Source organism: Penicillium bovifimosum (assembly GCF_028826915.1).
Source record: "Penicillium bovifimosum strain IBT 22155 chromosome Unknown utg000006l_segment0_segment0, whole genome shotgun sequence".
Taxonomy (NCBI): Eukaryota; Fungi; Ascomycota; class Eurotiomycetes; order Eurotiales; family Aspergillaceae; genus Penicillium; species Penicillium bovifimosum.
In genome coordinates, this window is record NW_026622715.1 from 2,382,310 (window position 1) to 2,408,009 (window position 25,700).

At 50.5% G+C, this 25,700-nt stretch overlaps 10 protein-coding genes across 10 annotated transcripts; 4 read left to right on the plus strand and 6 right to left on the minus strand.

Annotated features, from left to right (window-relative positions):
- Window positions 1–1,101: 1,101 nt before the first annotated feature.
- Window positions 1,102–2,020, plus strand: N7515_008539 (High mobility group superfamily; the record flags this gene model as incomplete). The annotated part of the gene is made up of 4 exons (XM_056669283.1): window positions 1,102–1,247; window positions 1,295–1,570; window positions 1,618–1,889; window positions 1,941–2,020. The coding sequence occupies 4 exons, from the start codon at window positions 1,102–1,104 to the stop codon at window positions 2,018–2,020; spliced, it is 774 nt and encodes a 257-aa protein (XP_056519113.1).
- A 1,366-nt stretch (window positions 2,021–3,386) lies between these two features.
- On the minus strand, window positions 3,387–5,638 carry N7515_008540 (DNA-(apurinic or apyrimidinic site) lyase APN2; the record flags this gene model as incomplete). The annotated part of the gene is made up of 7 exons (XM_056669284.1): window positions 3,387–3,761; window positions 3,839–4,366; window positions 4,418–5,193; window positions 5,272–5,374; window positions 5,428–5,473; window positions 5,526–5,538; window positions 5,611–5,638. The coding sequence occupies 7 exons, from the start codon at window positions 5,636–5,638 to the stop codon at window positions 3,387–3,389; spliced, it is 1,869 nt and encodes a 622-aa protein (XP_056519114.1).
- A 353-nt stretch (window positions 5,639–5,991) lies between these two features.
- N7515_008541 (cytochrome c oxidase subunit VIa) lies at window positions 5,992–6,815 on the plus strand (the record flags this gene model as incomplete). The annotated part of the gene is made up of 5 exons (XM_056669285.1): window positions 5,992–6,175; window positions 6,274–6,298; window positions 6,374–6,533; window positions 6,588–6,595; window positions 6,770–6,815. 5 exons carry the CDS (start codon window positions 5,992–5,994, stop codon window positions 6,813–6,815), a joined length of 423 nt encoding a protein of 140 aa, XP_056519115.1.
- Window positions 6,816–7,586: 771 nt separating this feature from the next.
- N7515_008542 (uncharacterized protein) lies at window positions 7,587–9,350 on the minus strand (the record flags this gene model as incomplete). The annotated part of the gene is made up of 1 exon (XM_056669286.1): window positions 7,587–9,350. The coding sequence occupies one exon, from the start codon at window positions 9,348–9,350 to the stop codon at window positions 7,587–7,589; it is 1,764 nt and encodes a 587-aa protein (XP_056519116.1).
- A 409-nt stretch (window positions 9,351–9,759) lies between these two features.
- sC (sulfate adenylyltransferase) lies at window positions 9,760–11,933 on the minus strand (the record flags this gene model as incomplete). Its single annotated transcript, XM_056669287.1, has 5 exons — window positions 9,760–10,955; window positions 11,006–11,151; window positions 11,352–11,534; window positions 11,608–11,635; window positions 11,765–11,933. The coding sequence occupies 5 exons, from the start codon at window positions 11,931–11,933 to the stop codon at window positions 9,760–9,762; spliced, it is 1,722 nt and encodes a 573-aa protein (XP_056519117.1).
- A 901-nt stretch (window positions 11,934–12,834) lies between these two features.
- On the minus strand, window positions 12,835–15,232 carry N7515_008544 (uncharacterized protein; the record flags this gene model as incomplete). Its single annotated transcript, XM_056669288.1, has 2 exons — window positions 12,835–13,952; window positions 14,026–15,232. The coding sequence occupies 2 exons, from the start codon at window positions 15,230–15,232 to the stop codon at window positions 12,835–12,837; spliced, it is 2,325 nt and encodes a 774-aa protein (XP_056519118.1).
- A 1,521-nt stretch (window positions 15,233–16,753) lies between these two features.
- N7515_008545 (uncharacterized protein) lies at window positions 16,754–17,706 on the minus strand (the record flags this gene model as incomplete). The annotated part of the gene is made up of 3 exons (XM_056669289.1): window positions 16,754–17,330; window positions 17,385–17,486; window positions 17,534–17,706. 3 exons carry the CDS (start codon window positions 17,704–17,706, stop codon window positions 16,754–16,756), a joined length of 852 nt encoding a protein of 283 aa, XP_056519119.1.
- Window positions 17,707–18,196: 490 nt separating this feature from the next.
- On the plus strand, window positions 18,197–18,902 carry N7515_008546 (LYR motif-containing protein; the record flags this gene model as incomplete). Its single annotated transcript, XM_056669290.1, has 5 exons — window positions 18,197–18,247; window positions 18,340–18,504; window positions 18,670–18,732; window positions 18,788–18,837; window positions 18,893–18,902. The coding sequence occupies 5 exons, from the start codon at window positions 18,197–18,199 to the stop codon at window positions 18,900–18,902; spliced, it is 339 nt and encodes a 112-aa protein (XP_056519120.1).
- Window positions 18,903–19,387: 485 nt separating this feature from the next.
- N7515_008547 (uncharacterized protein) lies at window positions 19,388–21,551 on the plus strand (the record flags this gene model as incomplete). Its single annotated transcript, XM_056669291.1, has 2 exons — window positions 19,388–19,399; window positions 19,524–21,551. 2 exons carry the CDS (start codon window positions 19,388–19,390, stop codon window positions 21,549–21,551), a joined length of 2,040 nt encoding a protein of 679 aa, XP_056519121.1.
- A 398-nt stretch (window positions 21,552–21,949) lies between these two features.
- Window positions 21,950–25,447, minus strand: N7515_008548 (putative ubiquitin conjugating enzyme; the record flags this gene model as incomplete). Its single annotated transcript, XM_056669292.1, has 2 exons — window positions 21,950–25,224; window positions 25,285–25,447. The coding sequence occupies 2 exons, from the start codon at window positions 25,445–25,447 to the stop codon at window positions 21,950–21,952; spliced, it is 3,438 nt and encodes a 1,145-aa protein (XP_056519122.1).
- Between the last annotated feature and the right edge of the window lie 253 nt (window positions 25,448–25,700).

The window sequence follows — 25,700 nt, forward strand, 5'->3', positions numbered from 1 at the left end:
AAGAAGAAGAAGAAAGGAAAAACAAAGGGAGAAGATAAACAAATAAATAGTCGAGGGGGTACTGTGGTGGCCGGTGGTGGTTTCTTTCTTTCTTTCTTTCTTTCTTTCTTTGTTTAGTGGGACAGAAACCAAACGCGTGCTTTCTTTGTTCGGATAGGAAACATAACCCAGCCCCGAAGAACAAATACGCAGGACCCACCAGACAAAGGAAGTCTAATACGGATGTCATAGGATATTACAGCTCCAGACAAAGAGTGACTTCGATGTCAGGTACCAGTTCGGCACCCATGTTGTTAGAACTCGGGCCGCAGATCCGGCCCACGTGGCGCCGCAGATCCGGGGTTTAGCGCCCGCGTCTACGGCCAACTTTAAATTCCGCATTGAGCTTCCAATTACACAAATACATTTAATCCGTTTATGGTTAATTGGGAAGGGATTCCAGTAAAGCATTGAATAGTTATAAGGCCTAGATCACCTAGTTGAAGAGTCGTGAGGTACCTCCTCGAGATGTATCTCTATTTCAAATCTACTATACCGACGACCATATGACTTGTCTGGTGCTGGCGAACTTCCTAAATCGGAAAGTCTTCAACAGCCAATGGAGAAAAGGAGAGGCTGGTCAGTAGCAAATACGGCAAGAAATATAGCAGATTTCCCTAGCAACCCATAAAAGGACCGAGGCTGGGAAGGAGCAAACGGTGAACAAAGAAAATCGACAAGGCTGGGAAGTAGCAAGTATCGCAACAAATACGACAGATTTCCCTAGCAACCATTAAGAAGGCCGAGGCTGGGAAGGAGCAAATAGGTCAAGGTCAACAAAGAAAGTCGACAAAGACTTTCATAGACAAAGAAGTCAGATCAACGCTTAAGATACCAAGCGGCATGACAGTTCCCCCTCGACTATTTATTTGTTTATCTTCTCCCTTTGTTTTTCCTTTCTTCTTCTTCTTCTTCTCTTCACCCCCTTTCGACTTCTTCAACCCGCTCCCTACTCCCATCTTCCACTCATCACTCCATATCCTTCTCTAGCATTTCTTTACTTCCATTGCTGGCGTGTCATTCAAGATGTTCACTTCTCCACTCACTAATAACCCCAACGACATGCCTCCTAGCCGTTGCCTCGAGATCCTTTGGTGTGAGGCAATGCAGAACATCGAGGCCGCTAAGGGTCAAATCCTTGTCCCCAATAACATCGTCCAGAATGTCCTCGGCATGGATAACCTCGAGGAGATGTACAGGCGATTGGCGTGAGTCTGAGTCTTGAATCTTTTGCTTATATTACTGACCATGACAGCAATATGAACAATGGAGTTGCTTACATGCACTTCGACGAGTCTTTGGGCGCCTGGTGTCTTAGCACCACAGACAAGTACCGCAATGAGAGAACGCCGGCTCTGGAACTGCAAGATTCTAAGCTTCCTCGCAGCATCAATAGCCGTTGCCTCGAGACCCTTTGGTGTGAGGCAATCCTGAACATCGAGGCCGCTAAGGGTCAAATCCTTGTCCCCAATAACATCGTCCAGAATGCCCTCGGCATGGATAACCTCGAGGAGATGTACAGGCGATTGCGGTGAGTCTGAGTCTTGAATCTTTTGCTTATATTACTGACCATGACAGCAATATGAACAATGGAACTGCTTACATGCACTTCGACGAGTCTTTGGGCGCCTGGTGTCTTAGCACCACAGACAAGTACCGCAATGAGAGAACGCCGGCTCTGGAACTGCAAGATTCTAAGCTTCCTCGCAGCATCAAAGAGGTCAGCAAGTCTATTTATCGGTCTGCCAACCTGGTTACACCCCCGAAGCCGAATTGCTTTGTTCTGTATCGTCAGGCCACCCAGCGTCTTGTCGAAGAGTCCAATCCCGGCGCGTCCAACGACGTGATCAGTGAGTTATCTCTGCGTGAGTTCATGTGAGCTAAGCTAACATCTGAGCAAGCCCGCATCCTTATCGATCGCTGGAGCAACGAGCGCCCTGAAGTTCGTGAACGCTACATTCGGTTGGCTGATCAGCTGTAGCGCAAGCACGCAGACAACCAGGGAATGCCTCTTCCCACCATGTTCTAGGCTGGCTTCCCTTGGACGATCCTTTGCCCTTCGATTGATCCCCCCCTCAAAAAAAAAAACAAAAAAAAACAACAAAAAACAACAAAAAAGAAAAAGCGGATGGGACTAGATGCTGACTTAGTCGGCACTCCAGGTGGATTGAATACTTGTACGATTTTTACTTTACCTCTCTCACGACAATTTTCCAAGAGCAAGGACAGGTTTTACAGGCTGGAGGGTCTTTTCCTGAACCTTCTCTTTCCGTGTGAGCAACAGGCCTTTCCATAGCTTTCCATAATGAAGATATGTAAGATGCCAAAAAACCTACTCTCCTCTTTAGATTGTAGAGATTCGAGTAGAAAACGTAGAAATGGTTAGTAGGCATGGTCAGTAATAACTATTATCTGCATGCTACTTGCATCGTATTCTTCAGTACATGAATGCTCTACACAACGACTCATCCAAATACCATATCGTCCTAGCCATATAGCCCAATATACCCCGGACTTTCGCTCTACCAATGCTTGAGACGTCTATGACGCTTCAATCTCGAAGTCCCAACCCCAAGTAGTGCTCAGATACTCGCCCCTTTGTCTGCTATGGATGAGGTGACGTCTCGATACCCTTTGTTGACAGCCGCCGCTAGTGGAGCCGACCCTTGGGATCGACATGCAATGATGCACTGCATCCGCGGATCCACCAGTCGGGCGTGGAGACGGGTCTTGGAATGCCACGCTATGCAGGGGACATGCTGGGGTCAGCTGGGACCGTCCGACAACATGCGACTTGCCATGCGACTGGCACGCGGCAGCCATGCGGGCTGTGCCACCATGCGCTTTGCAGTACCCTTCCAGATAATTGTTCAAGTCCACGTTTCGCGCTACTGTAAGATCGTATTTTATACAACCATAAAACGCGTCAAATATCGCCAAAATCAAGTGCTCACCACCAAAGGGTTGGTCTTAATACTCATCGTTACCAAACAGCTAGGCCTATCGTGGTTAGTACGGAATGTGGAGTTGGACAATTATCTGGAAGGGTGCTGTAGATGTACCATGGGTGTTCTATTGGTGCCAAGACTCGGACGCGGATGCAAGGCAGGTGGACTTCTTTACGCTTATTTGAGGACTTGGGTAAGTTGCTTTTCATTCGCTATGAGAAATTCAGATTCAGAACCAGAAGAACTAACTACATGCCGTTGTGGGTCAGAAAACCAGTGCTATCGATGGAGAGTTGAGTGTCAGGTACAGTCTGTTCAAGAAAGCACATACGAATACATCTTTATGCTGACTATTGTTGATATTGCTGCAGATTCTCACCGGGATCGCACACAGACATCCTACCGCGCGTGTGTCGCGCCTGGGGACTTCCAATCACTCGCCCAGATGAAAGTGGGACACCGCCATTGCGTCCCTTGTTCCTTTTCTCCACTGGGGCCCAATGGTCGAGGACAAATCCAAAACAAACGGCCACAGTTCATGCCGGGTTTCTTCGTGGTCAGGCTAATACACGGCTCTTGGTGTCCTTCGCATAGCGGAGCAGACTTCTTTGTGAATAGCTTAGACCAATCTTCTTTGCTGACAATTGGATCAACGACAGTATCATTGTCCAAGGGAACTTCTTCAGTTGGTAATTCAGTAGTCCCAGTGTTCTCTCTAGGAGTGCTCTGAGATTGTGAACTGGCGTCCTGGGCTTTCTCGTCCACTTGTGATGACTTGAATGTTCTGGATGTCAGCAATGGCGTTTCAATAATACCCAGAAAGGCATGAATAATAGGGTGAATTCACATACATTCAGAGTCTTTGGCTTGAAAAAACCCGTTAATGTCTTCTGGCCAGACGCAGAATCGCCAGGAGACGGCAATATGGCGGACTTGGACCGTTTCGCCGACATCGTAGTCAATGGCCGCGAGCGCTTACGGGAAGAGGATTGAGTTAATTGATCTCTCTCAGACGTGGACGCAGAAGCTTGTTTGGGCGAGTCATTGGATCCGAACGGTGTGGTCATCACCATCGATGCTGTGGCTTCAGCCGTGGGCGTGCTAGCCTCACTGATGGCAGGTTTGACTGATTCTGATTGGGATGGGGCGCTCATAGATTTGCGAGTGAACATGTCCTTGATACTCCTACGCTTATCAACGTCGAATTCAGGGAGTAAGCGCCCAGAGGCGGGCAATGCCCATTCAGCTGAGCGATCCTGTTGACGTTCGCCACATTTGAACATTCCCGGTGGGTTGACAATATCCCGAATATTGACCTCGCCTCCAGCCTGATTTACGGTCTCCTTGATGACAGCATATACAGGACAGTGGTCTGATCCCTATGAGAGCTTTAATAAAGGAATCCATGGGTCAAGGCGTTCGATACTAACCATCAATCCCTCTTGGATGTTTGCATCAGAGAACCAGTCCTGCATGTCTAAGCTGCATAACACATAGTCAATCCTTGCGCCGTAATTCCCTGGTCGAGAATTGAGCTTCTGATCCCAGCATGTATACATGCCTGTGCGGCCCGGATGGAATGCCCTGCAGATATCAAAAAGGACGGCCTCTTCCCTGCCTTCGTCGCGTTCGCCAACAACCTCGCCGTCCGATATCAAATGGTTGAATAAGCGTCGAGAAGGGCGTGATATAAAACCCTCTTCTGTCATTATACCTTTCCGTATGGCCTCAATTCCATGTGCGGCATCAATAGCTTGCTTTGCGATATTGATATCCCCGGTCACAACCACACGTTTCCCCATCGCAGTCAGGTTACGGACCCGAGAATCCAGAGCATTGAGGAAACCCATTCGGAAGTTATCGCGACTCTCATCCCGATTGGCAGGGCAATAGACACCAATGAGAACGAATGCAGGAAACTCCAGAATGACGCAGCGTCCTTCGGAGTCGATGGTCGCTGCATCAGTGATGGTATCAGAATTTGAGCCCACGTTGTCTTGCTCTTCTTCAGAATCTAGTCCTTCAGAACCCGCTGTAGGCCTGGAAAGCTGATCATCTGTCGGGTATCCGCCAATCTGCTGCTCTTTAGGAAGGTCACGGAAAGATACTGCGGATTTCGGTGAACAGAGAACCCCAGTGATACCCTCTTCTGCCCTGATGGGAGAGCATGTGGCATTGCGTGTATAGATCACAACACCCGAATAACCTAGAAGTTGTGAGAATTTGTATAAAGATTATGGGAGTAGTAGCTTGCCCTTTTTGATTCGAGGAAGACTGAAATAACAGTCCCACCCAGGCACTAAGACCATATCATCTCGGAGATCTTTCCGCTGAATCTTGGTTTCTTGAAGTACGACTATATCCGCTTCAAGTGTATCAAACATGTACTTGGAATAGAATAAGCTTGGCACACCTGCAAAGGGGGCCATACGCAACTTACCTCGAACGTGCGTGTCCCTCTCCATGGCTCATAGGAGAACGGGTTGCTTTTGGCTACGTTAGTGTCGAGCAAGCTAAGATTGCAGAAACCTCTCCTACCGGATACCATTAACTAGAATAAGATAAAACGTTAGCATTCATCCAACGCTCCCAATTGCTATCCAGCGATTCAGATAGCACCTACCATTCCAGGTGGTGATGCGGAATCCCATGCTGAAGGTTATTGGATCGCAAGAAGCAGCATTTCCAGCAAATTGCAAAGCCAGTGATGACAGCAGATAGACTCGGTCACTCAGGCTAAGCAAAGCGCAGAGTTTCGTAAGCTAATGTCTTTCTGAGACTCATCGACGTCTGTAGGTTGTATGCAGATGCATGTTGTCTCTTGAATTATCACGTGCTTAATCATTGACGGGTATTGTCGCCTGATTAATCAGGCTCCATGACATCAGGTCAATTACATAATCCGGGAGATCACGGGGACACCCAGATACGCTAACGGCGGTTCCAACCTCGTCGCACCACTTTTGACCCCCGTCACAAAAGAACCCCATAAGAACCACCCACCATGTTCCCTCAGCGCAATCTCGGTCGCCTGTTCCAGCGTGCCTCGCAGCAGACGCGCTCCACTCCGGTTCGTTCCACTGTCCAGCGTCGCTTCAACAGTGTCGAGTCCAAGCCTTCGTGGGCCGTCGACAATGAGTTCAACCGTGAGAGAGCTGCCGTCAAGCACCATGCTGCTTCCACCAGTGGTACGTACTATGATATCACCAACCAACTGGCCTCCGCTGCATCCGCGGATAGCAATTGGAGGTAATTTTTGCTATTTACTGACTTGATAAATGCACAGACCTCTGGCGCAAGCTTTCCATCTTGTACGTTTCGGAACGGGCGACATCTGATTAGGGATTGTCAGATAAAACAGAAGTGAAGAACTAACCACTACGCAGTGCCGTCATTCCCTGCCTGATCGGCGGTGGTCTCAATGCCTACAACCTCTGGAACGAGCACTGGGAGCACTGGGAGCACATGCCCCCTCTCGAGGAGCGCACCGAGTACCCTTACCAGAACATCCGTGTGAAGAACTTCCCCTGGGGAGACGGTGATAAGGTATGTTAATTGAGTTCCCTGTATGCTGACTTGAGCTAATCACCGCCTAAATAGACCATCTTGTGAGTTCCGACCTCCATAAACCCGCGTGGGCTTCCTCTGCCCGTATGAATGCAATTTCAAGCTGGTGGCATCAGTTAGTTTGCAACCGGATTATCCGCCTGCAAACCAACCGAACACCGCTCTCCAACCATGTTGTCACGTTAGGAAAGGAATGACTAACTAACTGAATATAGCTGGAACTCCGAAGTCAACTACCACAACAAGGACAAGGCCACCTAAATGGCCTTCCCAAGATTCTTCCTATAATCTCGGGTTCGTTCAAATGCCGACAGCCACCGATTGCGCACCAGGGCCGGTATTTCTGTGTACATGTACCTCGGTTTCCGTTCCCAGTTATAACCACACAGTGAAATGTTTGGGGGCTGAGAGTCTAGTTGACAAATTGAAGCAAAGCTTACTGATAGCCAACGTTCATTTCTGCTACTGCTTTCTTTTGTTCGTTCTCATCTAAATCTGATGTTGATCTTGTTACAACCCAATGCGTTTCATTGTAAATGGCCCCGCCATGGCCGCCAAGTACATGTACTAGCTACTTCCATAGGACCTCGCAACAGGGATGTGCACTTCTCGGCCAATGTTATGATGATCTGTGATAGGTACTGGACCAGTATGACCGGCAACCCATACACGTCGAAAGCCACCTGGGCATTGAAGTCTCCAATTATCCATACAGCATATCGTCAGCGCGTACATGACGTCTTGGGGGTTTCTGTTGAGAGTCCACTGGCCCCCTTCATCTGGGGGTTCGTAAGTCGCACGCCAGGGCATAGGTACGTGACTCCTTAGGTTTGATTGGGGCTTTTGTAGAAATGAAACAATATACCATCACAGGAAGAAAGAGGTAGGTTCACTAAAAGATGAAAATGTACAATTACAAAGTCCAAAGTCTGAATCAGATACATGCTTCATGATAGTAAGAGATCAAGCAAGAACCGATTACCAAGAAATGAACTCCAAGGAATCGAATGGAATATGAACAGGTATATAGCACTAGACAAACAAAGAACTATTTGGGGCGACGAGATCCAGCCCTGACTCGCCCTCAAGGAGAGGGAAGAGGCGCCGAATCCGGTCCTCCAAAATAGCGTTCTCAGCCTCCCAACGTCTACGATCGAGAGACTTAGCCTCTGCACGCCGTTCGCCGCCAAACCATGAACTTTTAGCCTGGTCCTTACTCTGCTGCTCTTCTTGCCAGGCACGGGTAACCAGAGAATGAACCATGGTTTTCCAGTTCTCCAGACCAACCTTCAAACACTGTGCACAGCGTGTTCGGGCAGCTTGATCAGTAGAGTTACTGAGTTGGTGGAGCGTTAACTCGGCCATGTCGACTGCGTCGCGTGTCCAGGCAAGGCCTGATTCCTTTGATGAGGATGCGTAGATTATTTCGCCGATATAGGTCATCAGGCCTGCTTCGTCGCAGGCAGATGCTGTGGTGCGGCGTGGAGGCTGGTCGCCTGATGGGAGAGGTGCTGGGTAATCGACGGGAACGAGGACATTTTTGAGTGATTTGAACATATATGTGAATGGGTCACTTGCAGAGCCAGGGAAAGACGGGGGTGAGGGGGTTGTGCCGAACTCTGATGACAGAGGGAGGCTGCGTCGGGCTTTCAGGACAGATGTGAAGAGGGACAGGGCTGCAGGGAGATTCTCTTGGCGGGCATTGTGGACGGCAAGGGCAGTGGAGACACGGAGAATGTTCTCTGATGGAAGGTCTCCGTTATTGTTCTTGAGAAGCCCGGTTTTCAAGTCCACGATTTTGCTGGCATCTCCCTCCAGCCCGCTGGCAGCGATGTCCAAGGCCCACGTATACATATCACCCGCCGTGGAACCCAGACCTTTGAAATCAAGCCAATCGGCGTAGGCTAGGGCGGCATCGAGTTTTTGCCCTGTGTTAAAGCCCTTCGTTGTCAAGACTTTCATGTAGAAGCTCTCCGGAGAGGGAGATGCTGGTTCACAGTCCTCTTCCCGTGGTATCTTTTTCTGACCGGCAGGCATGGGCTTTGGGCGAGGATTCGAGGGGCCAACAACATACTCCGCAGGCGCTGATATCTTCTGCTTGCGATCAGTCAACCAGCCGTCGAGGTTCTCAGCGGCCTTGGCAGCTCCCATCAGGGCCTGGAAATATCCGCGACGCCAGGGTTCACTCTTTGCGGAGATATCGAACCCAGTGCGACCGATGCCTTCAACCAAAAATCCACCCTCGTCTTGTTCCACGAGACCTTTCCCTTCTCCTTCCAGGTTCTCCAGACGCTCTAGCAGCTCACGAAGATAACCGGCGACCATGGGCCAATTGGTCATCAACTTGCCAATCTGCTCGGGATTCTGCAGTGCCTGCGCAGACCGCAGGCACCAGCGACTCTTCCAGGTCCATTCCGGTGGAGTGGGCCATGAATGTTCGATGTTTTCTTGGTAGACGCCGAGCTTGACCGCGGAGAACAAGACCAGGATTCCCCAGACTGATAGGCCGATCTTGAGGCCTCGTGATGCTCTTCGCTTGTAATGTTCCCGGCTTTCGGTGGAAATCAGACGACCGAAATGCTGTCGAAGGTGGATTGAGAGTGGTGGGAGTGGACGAGTGGGCGCGAGAGGTGATAGGAAAGGAAGCTGAGGGCGGCCCGGCGCCGGCGAAAGTAGAAGAAGGCGAGTGCGGTGGGTGAATGGTCGGAAATGTACATTGAAATTTGGATTCGGACGACTATGAGTCGGTCGGACATGAGCCGGTATTCGACCGACGGCGCTTCGTGGAGGTAACATGGTGGGATACTGGAAACACCAGTGACGACTGCCCAGGTGGTGAAGCCTTTCTGCTTTCGAGGCGATCCACGGTGTTTGTTCGGTTTGTCTGGCACGTGACCATTCTTGCAGGCCCCACGCAACGCCACACATTGAGAGATGTCCACATTGTAGTAACTAGTAGTACGTGACGATTTGCAAGAATACTCAGCTCTTTATCGGTAGAATACATAGCTCAATACTCATTACTCATAAAACCAAACCAAATCTATTGGCAACTTCAAACTATCTAGCAAGGGGAATCCATAGGGGGAAATCAAACAGCCCACAATCAAGAACCAGCACATACTTCTAAGTTCTATGCATGGCTAATTTTAAACGTATCATCAACTCAAACAAGACTCACAGAGTCGTAACTTCATAAGAGCATCTACAGACGCTCCAAGAAGCCCTGGCTCTCCAGAATGAGAATGATCTCGTGCACGATGCTGCGCACGCTCTGCTTGGAGAAGTCGACAACAAGATCGGCCTTCTCAGGGGTCTCGTAAGGATCATCAACACCGGTGAAACCCTTGATCTCACCGCGACGGGCAGCGGCGTAGATGCCACGCTTGTCGGTCTTCTCGCAGTACTCAAGGGGAGTGGCAACGTGGACCAAGAAGAATGAGCCAGCTTGGCTGACGGCGTCACGAGCGAACTTGCGAGACTCCTCGTAAGGGGCAATGGGGGCTGCGATGACGGCGGCACCGGCGCGGGTAAGCTCAGTGGCGACGAAAGCGATACGCTGTGTGTTGGTGTGACGGTCCTCGCGGGTGAAGCCCAGCTCAGATGAGAGCTCGTGGCGGACGGTATCACCCAGCAGCAGGGAGACGGAGCGTCCACCCTGCTGGTTCAAAGTGACCTGCAGAGCACGGGCGATGGCGTCCTTGCCCGAGTTCATGTAGCCCGTCAAGAAGATAGTGAAACCCTGGGTAGCACGCGGGGGGTTGGACTCGCGCAGGATTTTGACAACTTCGGGGTAGGAGAACCACTCGGGGATGTGAGCGCCGGAGCGCAGACGGCGGCGGAGTTCGGTACCGGAGATGTTGAGGGTCTTGACGCCAGCGGGAACCTGATCAATGGGGCGGTACTCATCGGTATCGGGAAGATAGGTAACCATCTGGAATTCGACGACCTCAATGCCGAGCTCATCCTTGTACTTCTCGACGGCATGCTGAGCATCGTAAGGACCGTAGAAGTCCTCGCCCTTGGAGTTAGAGCCAGGTCCGGCGTGGTCGCGACCCACAATGAAGTGAGTAGCACCATGGTTCTTACGAATGATAGCATGCCAGATAGCCTCACGGGGGCCACCCATACGCATGGCCAGACCAAGCAGACCCAGAACGGCCATGCCGTTAGGGTAACGGGGAAGGAGTGCCTGGTAGGCGCGGACACGGGTGAAGTGATCAATGTCACCGGGCTTGGTGAGACCGACAACGGGGTGAATAAGAACATTAGCCTGGCGGGAGCGGGCCGCGCGAACGGTCAGCTCACGGTGAGCACGGTGCATAGGGTTGCGAGTCTGGAAGGCGACGACGCGGGACCAGCCCAGCTTGTCGAAGTGGACACGCAACTCCGCGGGTGTGTCTTAAGATCTATCAGTCTGGATTCAAAGCAGGAACGGATGTGTAACATACAGCGAAGGGCGACATAGTCGTAGTGGTTCAGCTTGTTGACAGCCTCGATCTTGCCACCAATGTAGAACTCCTGAACAGTCTGGTTCAGGTACACAATGGCCGGGTGCTCGGGGTCACCACCGAAGACAAGCTTAGCCTCTTTGGCCCTAAATTTGGGGAGAAGCCCACGTCAGCGAGCCCCACCAAAAAGCACGGACCTCTTGAGAACGATTGTGTAGGTTTGCGAAGTTTGCGACATCGAACGCTAATAGTGGCAATAAAAAATCCAATAACGGCGTGCGAAGTATTGCAAGCGACAATAGAAGGAAGGGCGCCCGTTCAAAAGGTCAGGTCGGGAGAAACTCACTTGTCGGGGCGGTAAATGTCATCAATAGTAAGAATGGCCAAGTTGCGGTCGTCGCGGAAGTCACGGAGAGTGATGCGAGAGCCAGCCTGTAGTTTGTTCTCATTGATCACCTCCTGGCTAGCATCGAGAGTAATGGGCATCGAGAACACATTGCCGTCGACGAGGCGGTTGTTCTCACAAACACTATGCACATTTGTCAGCTGCCGCTGTTATACTTGCGCCGGACGTCAGCGAGACCGTCCCACATCCCACATACCCGTCGTAGTCTGCCTGGTTCATGAAACCTGTATGAAAATCATCCATTAGCTATTGCCCCTCTGTGCCTATTCCAACCGCCAATTCCAAACAGAGAAAACGGAAAGAGATGACCAATCCGATGAGACTTCGAATGGGAATATCGCAATTGCACTTACCCTCGAGAGGGGAGAAACCTCCGTTCATGATCAACTCGAGATCGCACAGCTGGCGCTCAGTGAGGACCACAGAGGGGAGAGTCTCGGCCTCAGCGGCGAGCTCAGCGTGGCGGGGAGCATCGCGGGCGAGAAGGTCCTTGAGGACACCACCGTGAGGGGCGTTGGCCATTGTGAATGAATGTTAAATATAAAAGGACGTTGGGAGGAAAACAATAGAAAGAGAAGAGGAGAAAAGAAGGGAGAAATTTAAGAGGGGCGCATTGCACCATCTCCCCGTACGGCAATCAAGTAACAGTCGTCAACAGTGGAGACTGTGGAAAGTCTTGGCTTTGGTCGTTCCGTTCCTCTGGGCCTTATTGTTGAACTTGTTTCAACCATGGACATTGTATCAAGTCCAAGTACTCCAAGGTCTGTAGATTAAGGATTTTGTACATTGTATTCCTATCTATGCATTCCAACATGTACTAAGGCTGTGATATCTCCCTACCTCTCAGAGCCAACGGAAATGGCGACATTGTGAACAGGACACTGTACCATGTATCTAGTACACGCGTCTGTGGGATTTTCAGGGGCATGTAGACGATCTCTTCATGACAATCGAGTACAGAGTGATGCAGTTATACACAAACAATATCTACAATCTTCGAGTGTGTAACTGTGTGTATATAAAAAGAACAGCCGCATCCTAGACTCCGGCTCTGGAGTAACTATAAAAAATCCAGAACTGGCTAGTCGCACGCCATTTCTGCAGAGGTTGAGATCACGTGACAAAAGCACGCAACCTCCGCGTGCGATCACGACATCGCAGTCCCACTTAGGAAATGATCCACAGGATCGAGGACCTAGATTTCGCTCTCATTCCAAGGTTCAATACTCCGTAGTCCGTACACACTACACACTACACAGCCCAGTTGTACTATCGTACCCAGGTACCGGGTAGTTACAAGTTTACCTATTGATGGTAGACTGAGAACCTACAATTCACACATTTTACTCTATTTCCACCGGATCCATGAGGACATCTAGCTAATGATTATATACACCCTTTCGGTTTCCACAGTACCAGTGTATCACTCTGCCTTCGCCGTGCTATTGGGAAGACTGATGACCAAGTTATCGAAATCCAGAGAGAATGCGCCCACTGCCATGGAAGGGTGAGCCGCCTTTGCATAGGAATCGGTCAGATATTCTTGGATAGCATCCTCCGAAGACATTGCCGAGTCGAGCGAGCCCGTCTTCTGTAGAATGTACAACACCGCAATCCTTGAAAACCCAACAACCTTCTCAGGGACGCCAGTTGAATTAGAAACCTGGGCCTCAGCAGGCGAGGATAGGGACATGGCGGACGTGCCAGTCGCCGACGGAATACGAGTGGGGATCGATGTGGCCGTAGCGGACTTGCTTGACTCTGGGTCTTCATATAAGATACCATTCTCGGTGGCCTCGGCGCGGGCTGCGACCGTCGCTGGTGTTGGCACTCCCGTGACGGATGGAGAAGCGTTGAGGGCTATGCTATCCTCAGACACACTCGTGTCGGCCAACGGTGCAGATCGGCGAGACTTGCTGGTATCGTCGGTCTTGACATCACTGAAAGACACCAATGCATTCTCCGTCTTGCAAGAGACGTTATTCATACTGAAAATCGCCATGATTGTGACCGGGTCAAGAGCAATGTTGTATATCTTCTCGGACTCATCGAACAAGGTAGGGAGCGCACTTCCCATAGTTGCATTCGATCCGTTTTTGATGAGAGCTGTGGTGCAGCTATCATCACCCGCAACAGTGCACCGCGAGCCGGTATAGCCATCTGAACAGACGCACGAGCATTCAGTGCCGCCTGAGACGCTCACGCCTCCATTCTCACAGGGGTTTCTCTGCGCACAGGATGCGCTCGCTTTCTCGCGAGGTACGGCGATGAGAAACACGGGAAGCAGGACTGCGAGAATGACAATGATGAAGAGTAAGATGCACAGTAGTACAAATAGCTTTCGGGGGATTCCACAACACGTCTTTCTGCGTCGGGGTGCATCTTTCTCGTCCGCATCGGAGCCGAGGGGCTCAACGTTGCGTAGGTTGGAGCGCCCAAAGAAGATGGACCATGAACTACGGCCGCCTTCAGGCGTCGCCCAACCTGGTGGTGGGAAGGAAGCGAGAATATCCGAGAGAGAGCCAGAATTACGTCGGGTTCCTAAGCACAGAACAGGTCCAAGGTTAGTATTCCTGTATCTTATATCCGTGATAGGATAACTTCAGAAACTTACCCATTCCACCTCTAAATTCGACCTCGCGGCTGGCGGTCTTCCCACGATCCAGGTTGGATGCAAGCTTTGTCGCTCGCCGGATCAGATCAGATAAGCTGGAGAGACTTCCGCGAGCCTCTGCATCTCGCAATGCGTGCATATTCAGCGCAGGGGGCTTACGGCCGCCGGGCCTAGTATTGCTCAATGTTGGCGCGGCTCTAGGCAGCGCTCCAAATGCCTCGAGCTCTTTCTCGAGACCGGTACTACAAATCGACTCATGCTGTTGGGAACGGGGCGGCTCTTCTGGATTGTCGCACTTCGAAGTTTTCTCAGATCCCGTCGAAGTAGACGTAGTTCGTGTCTGATTTGCGGCAGCTCCCAACCCCGTAGATGCTGCCACTGCATTCCTGGTATGTGTCGCCTGGGGAAGTACCGGTGGATCTACAGCAGCAGATTCTGGCGCAGGGCCAGGCTTGAGATAAGTCCGCATCGTAGGCTTTCCTCGCTTTCCAAGACTGGCATTCCGGACAAGGACGATGTCATCTTTTCGAAGGCTCGACGAACGCTGGTCAGTGTCTGACTCCATATCGAGGTATGCTCCCAGAATCTCCGATTCGGCGGGACCAGATCCCCAACTAGAAGGGATGGCTCGGCTTGACGCGACAGAGCATTTCGTAGAACGAGGATCCGCCGACCACTCTGGAACGGGAGATATAGCCGGCGCAAAAGGCGGCGCATAAGGGGGCGGACAGGGGGGCAAATTGGGGATAGAAGGTGTCGACGAGGCCGTGGAATGTCTGAACAGCTCATCCGTCGCAATTGATATTCGCGGAGTCATGTCGATTGTACTGGTTGGACTGACAGGGGCGTCCATAAAAGGCTGGCGCATGGGTTCATGGCCCAAGCCTATTTCTGAGTCTTGCCCGTCCCTTTCGGAATAGATGGATGGCGAGGGCATTTCATTTGGATGGGGCGGTCTTTGTGGTGGAAGACCACGAAGAGGCGGAGGCTTGAGATGATGTTTGATCGGATGCGCCGGTAGGCTCGTATCAGTAAGAGGCCACTGGGTCTCCTGCGATACCTTCCTCGTGGTAGGCGAGCCTCTCTCCTGATTAGGTGGAGGCTGTGCTGGGCGTAAGCCGGCCTCTAGCAATTGCCTGGCTCGCTTGACGGATCCTTGTCTTTTGGGATCCCCCCTGAGTTCGGGGCTAGTGATATCCGTGCTCATTGTTGGGTGTCTGTTTGTTCGTATGAAAGCGTGCAAATACTATGCTGCGCTGGATGCCGAGGTATCACAATAAGTCAAGGCCGCAGAGTATCATGTGTAGGTTTGAAATGACAGTCCAAAAGAGGATTTCTCTTTGGACTATTGAGACTGAGAGGCAGTTATTGGTCGCTTTGGTTGATAGTTTGGGAAATAAGAGAATGACGCCGGGTCACAGTAAGTAAAGTAATAGAGATGATCTAGAGAGCAAGATCCACAGTATTCGGATTGTAAAGGAATGTATTGGCACTCAATGCCACTATAGATTGTCAGAACCAGTAGTTGAATGAACCAGCAGTCAACTTGTCAAAGGACTTACCTGGCTTGAAGGGCGGAGGGGAAAATGAGAGGAACGAATGCTAGTATCAAACTGGCGTTCAAAGCTAAAACACATCAGCCCTAATCTTCCACCATCTGAGTAGGAATATCATACAAATCAAAAGGAGCCTCAAGCTCTTGGAGAAAGTTAGAAATCAATAGGAGAGAGAAAGAGAAAAAAAGGGAGTCAAACCGAAGATAGAACTTGACCAGGGACCCCCCCCAGCCTTTGACACAGTCCACTAGTGAGGTCTGTATCTCAAACACCCGGTGGATTAATCTCAACCCACTGGGCCACTTTTAGGAACTGCTGGGATTTAGGCGAGTTGATAACCTACAATCTATGTAATTTGTATTGTTCAGGCCTCAGGGTCAACGGACGTCGTATCACTTTAGCCCATTCTCTTTTGACTAGGATTGCAATTTGTACTGACATTGCAGATACTCCATGCTCTTTACACGACATCCCCGTGAGATGCGAGGAAGTCAAACAAAAGTCAGCCGGACAGTAAAACGGGCGAATCAGTACTTCTGTCCGATATTAATGTACTCGGACCTCGAGGATGTGTGTACTCCGTAGGTCACAAAAATTGTGGGCCAGGAGTCAGTCCGGGGACGCTAACGTCTCAGATTTAGCGCCATCCTGGAGTTCACGCGATTGAATGGATTCATATTGTGACATAACCGGAGTAGATGTGTAACTAAGTTAGTTGGACACTGTGGATGTGCAGTGTGTGATGCAACGCAAGGGATCAAAGAAACCTGGAGAATGTGATGAAGCATAACGGATGCATAACATGATAAACTGTAGTATGACAGTGCTCTGAAACACCTTTAATCCTATTTAGTACTAGTAGCAGTCCCATTCTTTCTTTCAAAAGCTCCGACTTTTACTTAGAGTATTTTACTATTTGGGGACATACGAGGCCCTCGTCTAGATTTTGGGTCAGCCCCATATTGCCTCCTAGCGAGACATAGTTTGTACTCCGTAGATATTTCACTATATGTTTGGGGGCCTGCGCAGCTCGCTTAGGGCAGCTCGCTTATCAGACACGTTAGATCATGTGGTATCTGTACGGAGTATGGCCATGGGCACTGTGATTGTGAGAAAAGGAGGAATATGTAGGTGATAGAGGTTGGCAATTGATCTTTCAATTATAAAGCCATCTAGGTGGTCACCCGAACTTCAGGGATAGAATGCTTTGGGCGACTGCCAATGTCGACTTGTCGTTTGACGTCTGAAGTATCATTCACTGTAGGACAAGTTGGTTTGGTGATTTCATCTTCCAGTTGCGCTCGCAATTGGTTTATCTGTTGTTCCAAAGCTCGCATTTCGACAGTAGTACTGGCGAGATCGGGTACCTGATTATCGATCACATTCGTGAAAGACTTTTGTGCCCTGCGCAGCGACTGGGGAACGAGTATCCCATACCAATTGATTGGATCGGAACGAAGCGTTTTGGGGTCGGTCTTGGGCTTTTCAGGTGTAATCTTGATCTCCGAAGGGTCGGATGGCACTGAACCGGTGGCGTCGCCGGTGGTTGTATCCTCGGTGGCCTCAGGAGGTTCACTTTGCTCCCAATCAGAGGATTGGCTTTCCTCATTCACGTCAGCCTTCTCTGATCGATGACTGCGTGTGGATTTGCAGGAGAAACTGTAATTATAGCCAGGTGACCCGATCTTATGCTTTCCTTCTTGCGCATGGCCTATGGGACCTTCCGCGTTCCGTTCGGATTCAATTGATCTGTCCATCTCGATTAGCAAAATGAGGTCAGTCGACGACAAAGGATGCATTCACATTGTCCTAGTCGCTTTCATGCGTCCATCGTAATAATCAGGGCCATAGCGGCGGGCAGGAGAACTGGAGAAATTGGCCTGGGCGAGGGCAAAAACCCCTACACTATCTCAGCATGTTTCAGCAACCATGACTGACAAATCCATACCGACGATAAGTCTTTAGCAAGACTTGACTGCAGTCTTTGCTGCCGATCAAGCAGGTGCAAATATTGCTCCAGCAGTGTGTCCAAACGCCGGGCCAAGTCCACTGAAGCTACCGGCCTCGTAATTTCGGGTGCCTGCGAACCTGGTCTGGATGCCGGGGGTGTAGGTATCTGAGTCATAGCGAAAGAAAAGACGTCCAAGTCCGAGCAAGATTGCCAATTGCAAAAGTTCTGAGAAATGCGAGTTGAAGAAGAAACGTGGAGAAACGCTGGAAAGGAGCTCGGCCCCGGTAACTCCGTCATTCGTCTCCGACGCTAAGGAATTTCCCGCTTTCCTTCCTACTCACTCGCCTTCAACATCGTTTCTCTATCCTACACTTACTCCGTACGCGATCAAGTCCTGCGTATCAGATTGGTATCGAGTCTTTTCATATCAGAAGTCGCCACCCCCGCGTCTTCGGCACAGGTCGCACTCAAACGTATGTGAATCAGCAGCCTGACTATCGCGATCACGTTCTCATTCCCAACTTTCCAGTCATATAGCTCTCGTGTCGACCCTGCAAGCAGTCTACAGTGTTAATCTGAGATCAACTTAGCCAGAGTGTCGCTCGGGATATTTCGACGCTGAATTCCGTGCCTTTCTCGCCCTAATCTCGTCATACTCTTCACCATGTCTGTTGCATCCTTGAATCGTGAGACTGCCTTCCAGGCACGGTCTTTGGTATGTCTTTCACTCTCCGGTTACATGCGCTCTGACCTACGGTCCTTGTCTGTATAACAGTCTTCTAACGTGTGTCTCTTTATCCCCTTTAGTTTCGCTCCCTTCTGCGCTATTCTGGTCAATTTTCGAATTACAATTTCCGCGAATATGCCCGCCGCAAGACAAGGGATTCGTTCCGCGAGAATCAACATATCACGGAGGAACGGCGAGTACAGGAACTGATGCAGGAGGGACTGCAAAGCTTGCGTTTGCTGAAGGTCAGTGATGTTATAGGGAGCTTGGAGGCAGAACTTGATCAGTGGAAGATACGGGGTATCCATCTTGATTCGCCCGTACTGCAAACTGACAAGTCGCCTACCCCTCCGCTGCCTTGCGAACAATGAAATACAACGCGAAAGAGAACAAAACTGACATCATGACAGAGACAAACAGTCATCAGCCAGTTCTTCCAGTTGGATAAGTTGGTGGTGGAAGGCCAAAAGACAGTAAGTCTCACCTCGTTCACTTCTTTCAGCTTCTGATCTAACACTATCTCCACAGGGAAAAGAAACTGGGAACCATGGAGACATTGTTCGCCAGAAGGACACTGGGTGAGTCTGATACCTGACAGCATCCTACCAATCTACAAATGCTAACGCCAAGCAGTTGGGACTGAATCCCGAAGTGAGAAGGGGAATTCTGCCCGTTTCTGCTTTACCTACATGTACTTGCCAATGGCATACGAGTAATTGGATCATATTTTGTATTTATACACCCAGTGCGCTGCTGCAAATCTTCCTTAAACGCCGTAACTATGACTCTCTCGTCTTCAATCGCATGCAGTTGAGTTCTATCATGTAACGGGGTTCCGTCAGAAGACAGCACTTCAGAGAGAGAAAATCCATTCGGCTTTTCGTAACTTAAGGTCACATGTAGCCTAGACAGCACTTCAATATGCTGCACTGCAAGCCTGCAACATCAGTACGGGTGCTTTTATCACGTGATGTTACTGAAAGGCATCGTTACGCGACCAAGTCGCATCACTCCTACCAACCCATCTCCACTTCAACTTGTCCGCATTTCTTTTACATATACAGCAATCCAATTGTGCGCATTCTTCCTGAATTGATATAGGGAGACAGAGCCATTGAGACATTTGCCATGCCATCCACTGTACGTTGCATCTCGCGCCCAGGGTCATTGCTTATACCGGTCCCGACCTGCAGGCCAGGACATATGGACATTTCAATATACAAATCCTGCAAATTGGCGAACTTAGCTGACTGATTTGCCATAGTTCAGAGCCTCGCGCTCAGGGCGACACCTCGACGGTGCCCCTAACCGCACCCGAACCGGCCAAATCGATCACGATGTCTTTGAGGGATTACCAGTGCGCCGCTGGTCCCGACAGCCACATACCTTTTCACAAGCTCCCAAGCCTAATGACTCGGACTTTGGCGTTCAAGGCCCAGGTGAAGGACCAACCCTGCCGGAGATCCCCATGCCAAGAGACAGCCAGCTATTACCACCGATCAGTCGTGCGCTCCTTCGAGCAGCTCGCGCTGGATGCATAAACATTCTCCAAGGCAGTCGAGCAGGTGAAGATGAGGAGAAGAGTGTCGCAGATGCAGAAGACTCGGCTACAGCATCCCATATGGCCGATCGGAGTTTCACTACTCGCAAATGGATGACGCTTCCCAAACATCTCGAGCCGGCGGAGGTGGAGTTTCTGGCAAAGAGGCGACCTGGTCTTCCCTCTCTCTATGGTGCAACTGCCGGTACAGATGGAAGTTTCGGTGCGGCTCATGGGCCTATGCGGAGGACGAAGTTCAAGAAAGCCGACCCTGAAACTGGAGTTATATCCGTTTACGAGGCGTGGGTGCCGGAGGGTCATCGCATCGAAGGAGAGATCACTGGCGACTTGCAGACCATTGTCGAACAGAGCCAAGTGCCCGTGAAACCCGAGGCACCTGCGCCCGGGACAGTCGTTGAAGGGGTCGGCATTGTCAATGCTGAGGGAGTTGTGGTCGCGGAGGCTGGATCGGCGGCTGTAATGACGCCTCCGAAAAGGCGCCCTCCCCCACCCAAGCGCAAGGGTCGGGGTATTGGAAAGGGTCGGAAGAAGAAGGTTATGTTTGCCCCGGGCGAAGGAGCCGATGCCGCCCTGGTGCATGGGGTCGCTCCTAGCGCTAGCAATGGTGACTTTGTCAAGGGCGAACGCCAGGAGGGTGCTTCACAAGACCAGGCTGGTCAAGAGGAAGACGATGAAGATGGCGACGAGGGTGATGAGAGCGATGAGGGCGACGAGTCCATGCTTGATGCGAAGACCCCCGAGACTCCCGGGCGCTCATCCGAAACGCCCGTTGCGCGACCAATAGATGTCGACATGGCAGATACCGTTTCAGGTCAACCTGATACCCTCGAGCTATCCTCGTTACCTGAAAAGGACCTGAGTTCGCAAACACAGCCGATGGCGCCTGGACCTTCCCAGGCTGACGTCTCTAATCCGAATGAGGAGGCTGCCATTACACAACCAAACGAGACTCGCCTTTCTCAGGACAAGGATGTCGCAACGAGCGAACCCACCGAGCCTACAGCCGTGACAGGCGAACCTCAAAATGGAAATACCGAACTACAAGGGAGCTTGTCAGCCGAGATTCCTACGTCTGATCTTGCACCAAAAGAAGAACCCGAGCACACAGGCGGAGAAACCACGACCACTCCGCCAACTGTCAGTCCCAGACAACCCTCAGAGAACCCAGCGACGCAGCCCTCGCCCCAATCACATACACCTGAGCAACCACTCGGAGAAGCGATAAACCCCGACGAGGGCGCCGTATCGACAGATCTCTCAGCAAAGGCCCAGCAACCTCAAGACCTCCAAAAAGAGTCTTCTCTTCCTCCCATCACACAAGACCAGCCCTCAGTAGCCTCTGAGAGTGCACAAGCAGCTTCTCCCCCCATCATCGGACCCAGCCAAGGGGCCGAAGCCCAAGATACCGAGATGGTAGATGCCTCATCGGAACAAAACCCCGCGCCAGATGCCCACACTACTGCGCCCTCAGACTTGCCTCAGCCGTTACCAACCGCAGAGAACGTGCCTGAGCCCATCGCCGAGCCGGTCACCACCACTGAGGTATCTGCTGTAGCTTCCGCAGATTCCAGTCTACCGGGTTTAGCGTCTGACGGAAACGGAAACGCAAACACAGAAACAACCCAAGCTGAACCACAGGGTTCTCCGCCTCAGGAGGTTGTGGCGGCTACTGGTGAACCCGAGCAGGTCCCTGAACCCGCTCCGCAGGCGGCCCCGTCTGAATCTACCTAAGTCTACATAAAGTGTGGGTTAGATGGCAGTCTTATTCCTGTTCAACTAGTTGCCTAATATGTTTTGAAATGAATTGGTCTGGTCAATCGGTGTTTCTAACAGATCTTCTTCTATCATCAGTGTGTGTAGGTGGTGTATAGGTAGCTTTTTTGATCGTTGAATCGTTGTATATCATTCAGTGCAGGACTGTCTACATGGATCGAGGTGCCCGCTTTGCTTCGGAAGCGAAGCTCAACCTTGAAACTACACTCTACATCTACAGCATAACCTATATACGCGTTTCTCATTGCAATTAGCAAATTATGTTTCATTCCAGCTAGTACCACTAGCAACACTGGGCCTTAGACGAGCCTCGAAAGTAGGTAACATCTACTACATACCTCTCCTGAAGAGGAAGCTCACCAAGCAAGTTTCTGAAGATCATTCGAAATCTGCCACCCATGCACAATAGCCACTCTCCGATAATCCTCGACCGCCTCAGCAACCGAATAATCCTTCCTAGTAGACATAGACACCCTCTCCAGACGCGCCGGCCTAGGATCAGTGCTAGTAATAGCCAGCCGAACCTGCAGCAAAACACTCTCAATAGACGCCGTCGGCAGCCAACCCGAGTGGGTAAGTAGTTCCATACACATAGCGCCACCGACAGTGACATGGCCACCACCACCAGCAGCGAATTGAAGGAAACGGGGGCGGATGACGCGGAAGAATGGCGGGTCTATGGGGAATTGTGGTGGGAAGCGGAGTTCTAGCACGATGCTTTTCAGGTTGATGGATTTGAGGTCTTTTGCTAGGGGGAGATCTGGATCGAAAGAGTGCAGCTCGACGATCCATTGGTAGACTGTGGTAATCAGGTTTGGATCCACGTACCAGCCGAGCTCGTGGAGGGGTACTTTGTTCTGGGTTTTGATTGTGGCGTTGAGATGTTGCTGTAGGAGCTTTGTGGCTGTGGTTGTTGCGTACTGCGGTGGATCGAGGACGGGCAGTATGTCTCTTGACAGAGTTCCAGGCTCGAAATCGGTCTTGGGCTCATTATCCGGGATGCTTTCTGTCTGCATGGGGCTGTCGGGTATTTCATCGTCAGAGTCAGATAGAAGAATATCGAGATCATCAGCGGTTGTCATGATGCTGGAATTAGTATCCTCGTCTTCATCTGAGTATTTGCGGTTTGTGCTGGAACTTTCCGGTGGCAGCGCAACACCGGCAGCATTTTGTTGTGCGGCATTACGCAGATAGTCTGCTTTTTTGCGCTTGAATACTGGGATAGGAATCTCGATTGGTGTATTCTCAGGCCCAAAGACTGGGAAGCGTTGGTCCTGCTTGTAGTAAACAATATCACTGTCCTCGGAAGATGACCGCGGGTTCACCGCGACACTTTGATGGTTCGGCACTGCCCGGTGTGCTGCCATAAGATTGGCCCAGGTGTTGTTCTGATTTTCGGTGGTTTGGAGTTCAACGAAGAGATATCTTGGTTGGATCCAGTCCAAGTGTTGCACGACGTAGTGTGGTATACAGTTCACAAATCGGCGGGGAGCATTAACAATCTCATTTAGAGAAACCATGGTGGAGATCTTCATCCGGTTCTCGGGCCATATCAACTTGGAAGCTGTCAGCACTGCAGTGTACCCTAACGAGGTGGCGAAGTTGTTCGACAAGTAAATACCATTTCCATAAGCACGGCCGTTAGTCATGAATTTGAAATGAAGGCCCTCACGCAGAATACTGTGCCAACTGTGCACAGGGCTTCCATGCCAGGCAAAAAGCGTAGGATGATCCGGTGGAGGATCTTGAGCCGCGGAGATCGAATTGACAGCGTTGAGAAAACGCTGCTCTTTGTCGGCTGCACCTTGAACCAGCCGAAATTCGATATACTTGCCCATCCCAGTCACCTGATGCTGTGGCTCAAGATCGCCACGCTGGATAAACGATCGGTTTGAGGCCACAATCCAGCGTAAAAGGTTCAACCCGGCAGGGGAGATCATGTCTTCCCATGAAGAAAGGGCCTTGACCATTGTGTGGCTTTGGATGAACATTAACATGTTATCCAGACTAGGAAGCTCGCTTAACAGAGTAGAGATTATCTTCTGTTTCTGTGCAGAATCCAAGTCATCCATGTTGGTGTCGTAGACAACAAAATTCACTATCGTGGGGCATTTAAACTGAGGATTCTGGAGATGCTGGATTATCACTTGATGACCTCCCATGACTGGCTGTGAGATACGCCACTGATTGGAGTCGATGATTTGTTTAACACGACAGTGCCAGTCCCGATCGTTATATGCACCAATGATGACAATCCAGTCTCCAGCTCTGACTGAATCTGGCAAACATTGCGAACTCAGCAGGAGATCCTCCGTCAATAGCCCGGTATGACAGTCGGCGGGCTGTCCATCTGTTCGACTCAGCATTTTCGCGGGGACCCGAAGCCGAAGGCCAGTCGGAAAGTCTGTCAGACGCCCCGACTCAGCTCTGGCGTATGCGAGACTAATCAGTAAATTTACAACGGACGGCTGTGAGCTGATCTCGTGTTCAAGGCTTGTGCCCATGTCTAGTGCCAAGTATTGGTATAAACACAGCTCGTTGGAACAGACATATGGCTTCAGGGCCTCGAACGTGTCACCGGTTTTACAGTGACAAACAAGGCAAAACTCGGTACACTTGGTAAAGTGCCGGAGAGTAAACTGCATAGCAGCAAGGGGTAAGGACATTTGAGAAGTATCGTGATCACGTTCAGCCACATGGTCAGCTGCAAGAAGTGCTGGGGTTGAAGTGGCCCACACGTCTCGTTGACTATACTCCTCAGACGTGGCATCTGATACGCTGAAGACCTTGCCTTGATTAGTGTGGAAGAAGAGCTCTGCTGCCGTCCATGAAAAGGCATATCTTAGTCGAAGCTTGATAATTCCAAGCAGCCGCTTGTTGAGAAGTGAATTAAGGGATCTTCCAATGAACAGTGGTTTCAGGATCTGACCACACATTGTGTTATCTGAAGACGTAGCTTCCCCACTTGATTTTAGGCCCAGTGGGTCCACTAGGGCCTCGATAGCATGTCGGAAAGATGGCTTGTACGAGTCGCAAAGACCAACATGCATCTGAAGCAAGGGACTCTTCGAATCGTTGGTTACCTCGAGCATTGTTCGAAGGTCTAGATAGTTCGGATGATATCGCATCAGCAAAACCAAATACTCTGTTGGTTCAACGCCCCAGGCACGCATAGCTTCTTTGGAAATACCAAGCTTGGAGATCCGACAAGACACAGACACAATGATGCTGTCAAATTTTTCGCCCAAGTATCCCACTTTGAACCCTGCATCTTTGACCACACGAAGATCACGGCGGATCTTCTCCTTTAGCTCGGTTAGATTGCGGTCAGATGAGAATTTGGTGTCTCCATTATCAGACTCCCAGTCTGGCTCGTAATCAGCCATGGACTCATCATCGTCGAAGTCCTCCTCTGAGGGGTTTGGGTGATCAGAATCAGAGGCATTCGATGCCAGACCAGGATCAGTTGTAGAGTGGGTAATAACGTCTTCAATGGTTGCCAACAATGTATGGATAGTTGAGCCAGACAACATGGGGACTTCGTTTTCCAAGGCAGCGGTGACTGTCTGAGGACAATCCTCGGATGACGAGAAGACCAAAAAGCTGTGATACTTAGGATAATCTTGACAATCTGGTTTGGTGTCAGGCACTAGGCAGTTGAAAATCACAGTATATCAGGATACTTTCTTACCCGTCACTATAGCCTGGAAATCAAGTGCGCGGTCCAGCCCCGGTGCTGTAAGGGTAAAGGAAATCGATCCATCGCATTCGCCTGCTGTGACATTGACAATGCGGGAGAAGCGACCAGGAACCGCAGCCTCTGCAATATCTCTTAGGAAGTCTTTACGTGGCATGATGGACGAAGGTTTTTGTAAAGGAAAGGGTTCATGGAAGCGTGGGAATAGGTAAAGAGGAAGATAAATGGAGATTCAAATGACGCGTCAACAGACGTGGAGTCTGAGAAGAGGCCAGAGGATGTGTAGGAAAACAGAGCTGGCACCTACCGAAGCTATATGTACTAAGCAACGTAAACAACATAAACGAGATAAACGAGATAAACTGTGTCCACGGGTAGGTACTGCGTCACGCTTAACCTATGTAGGCCAA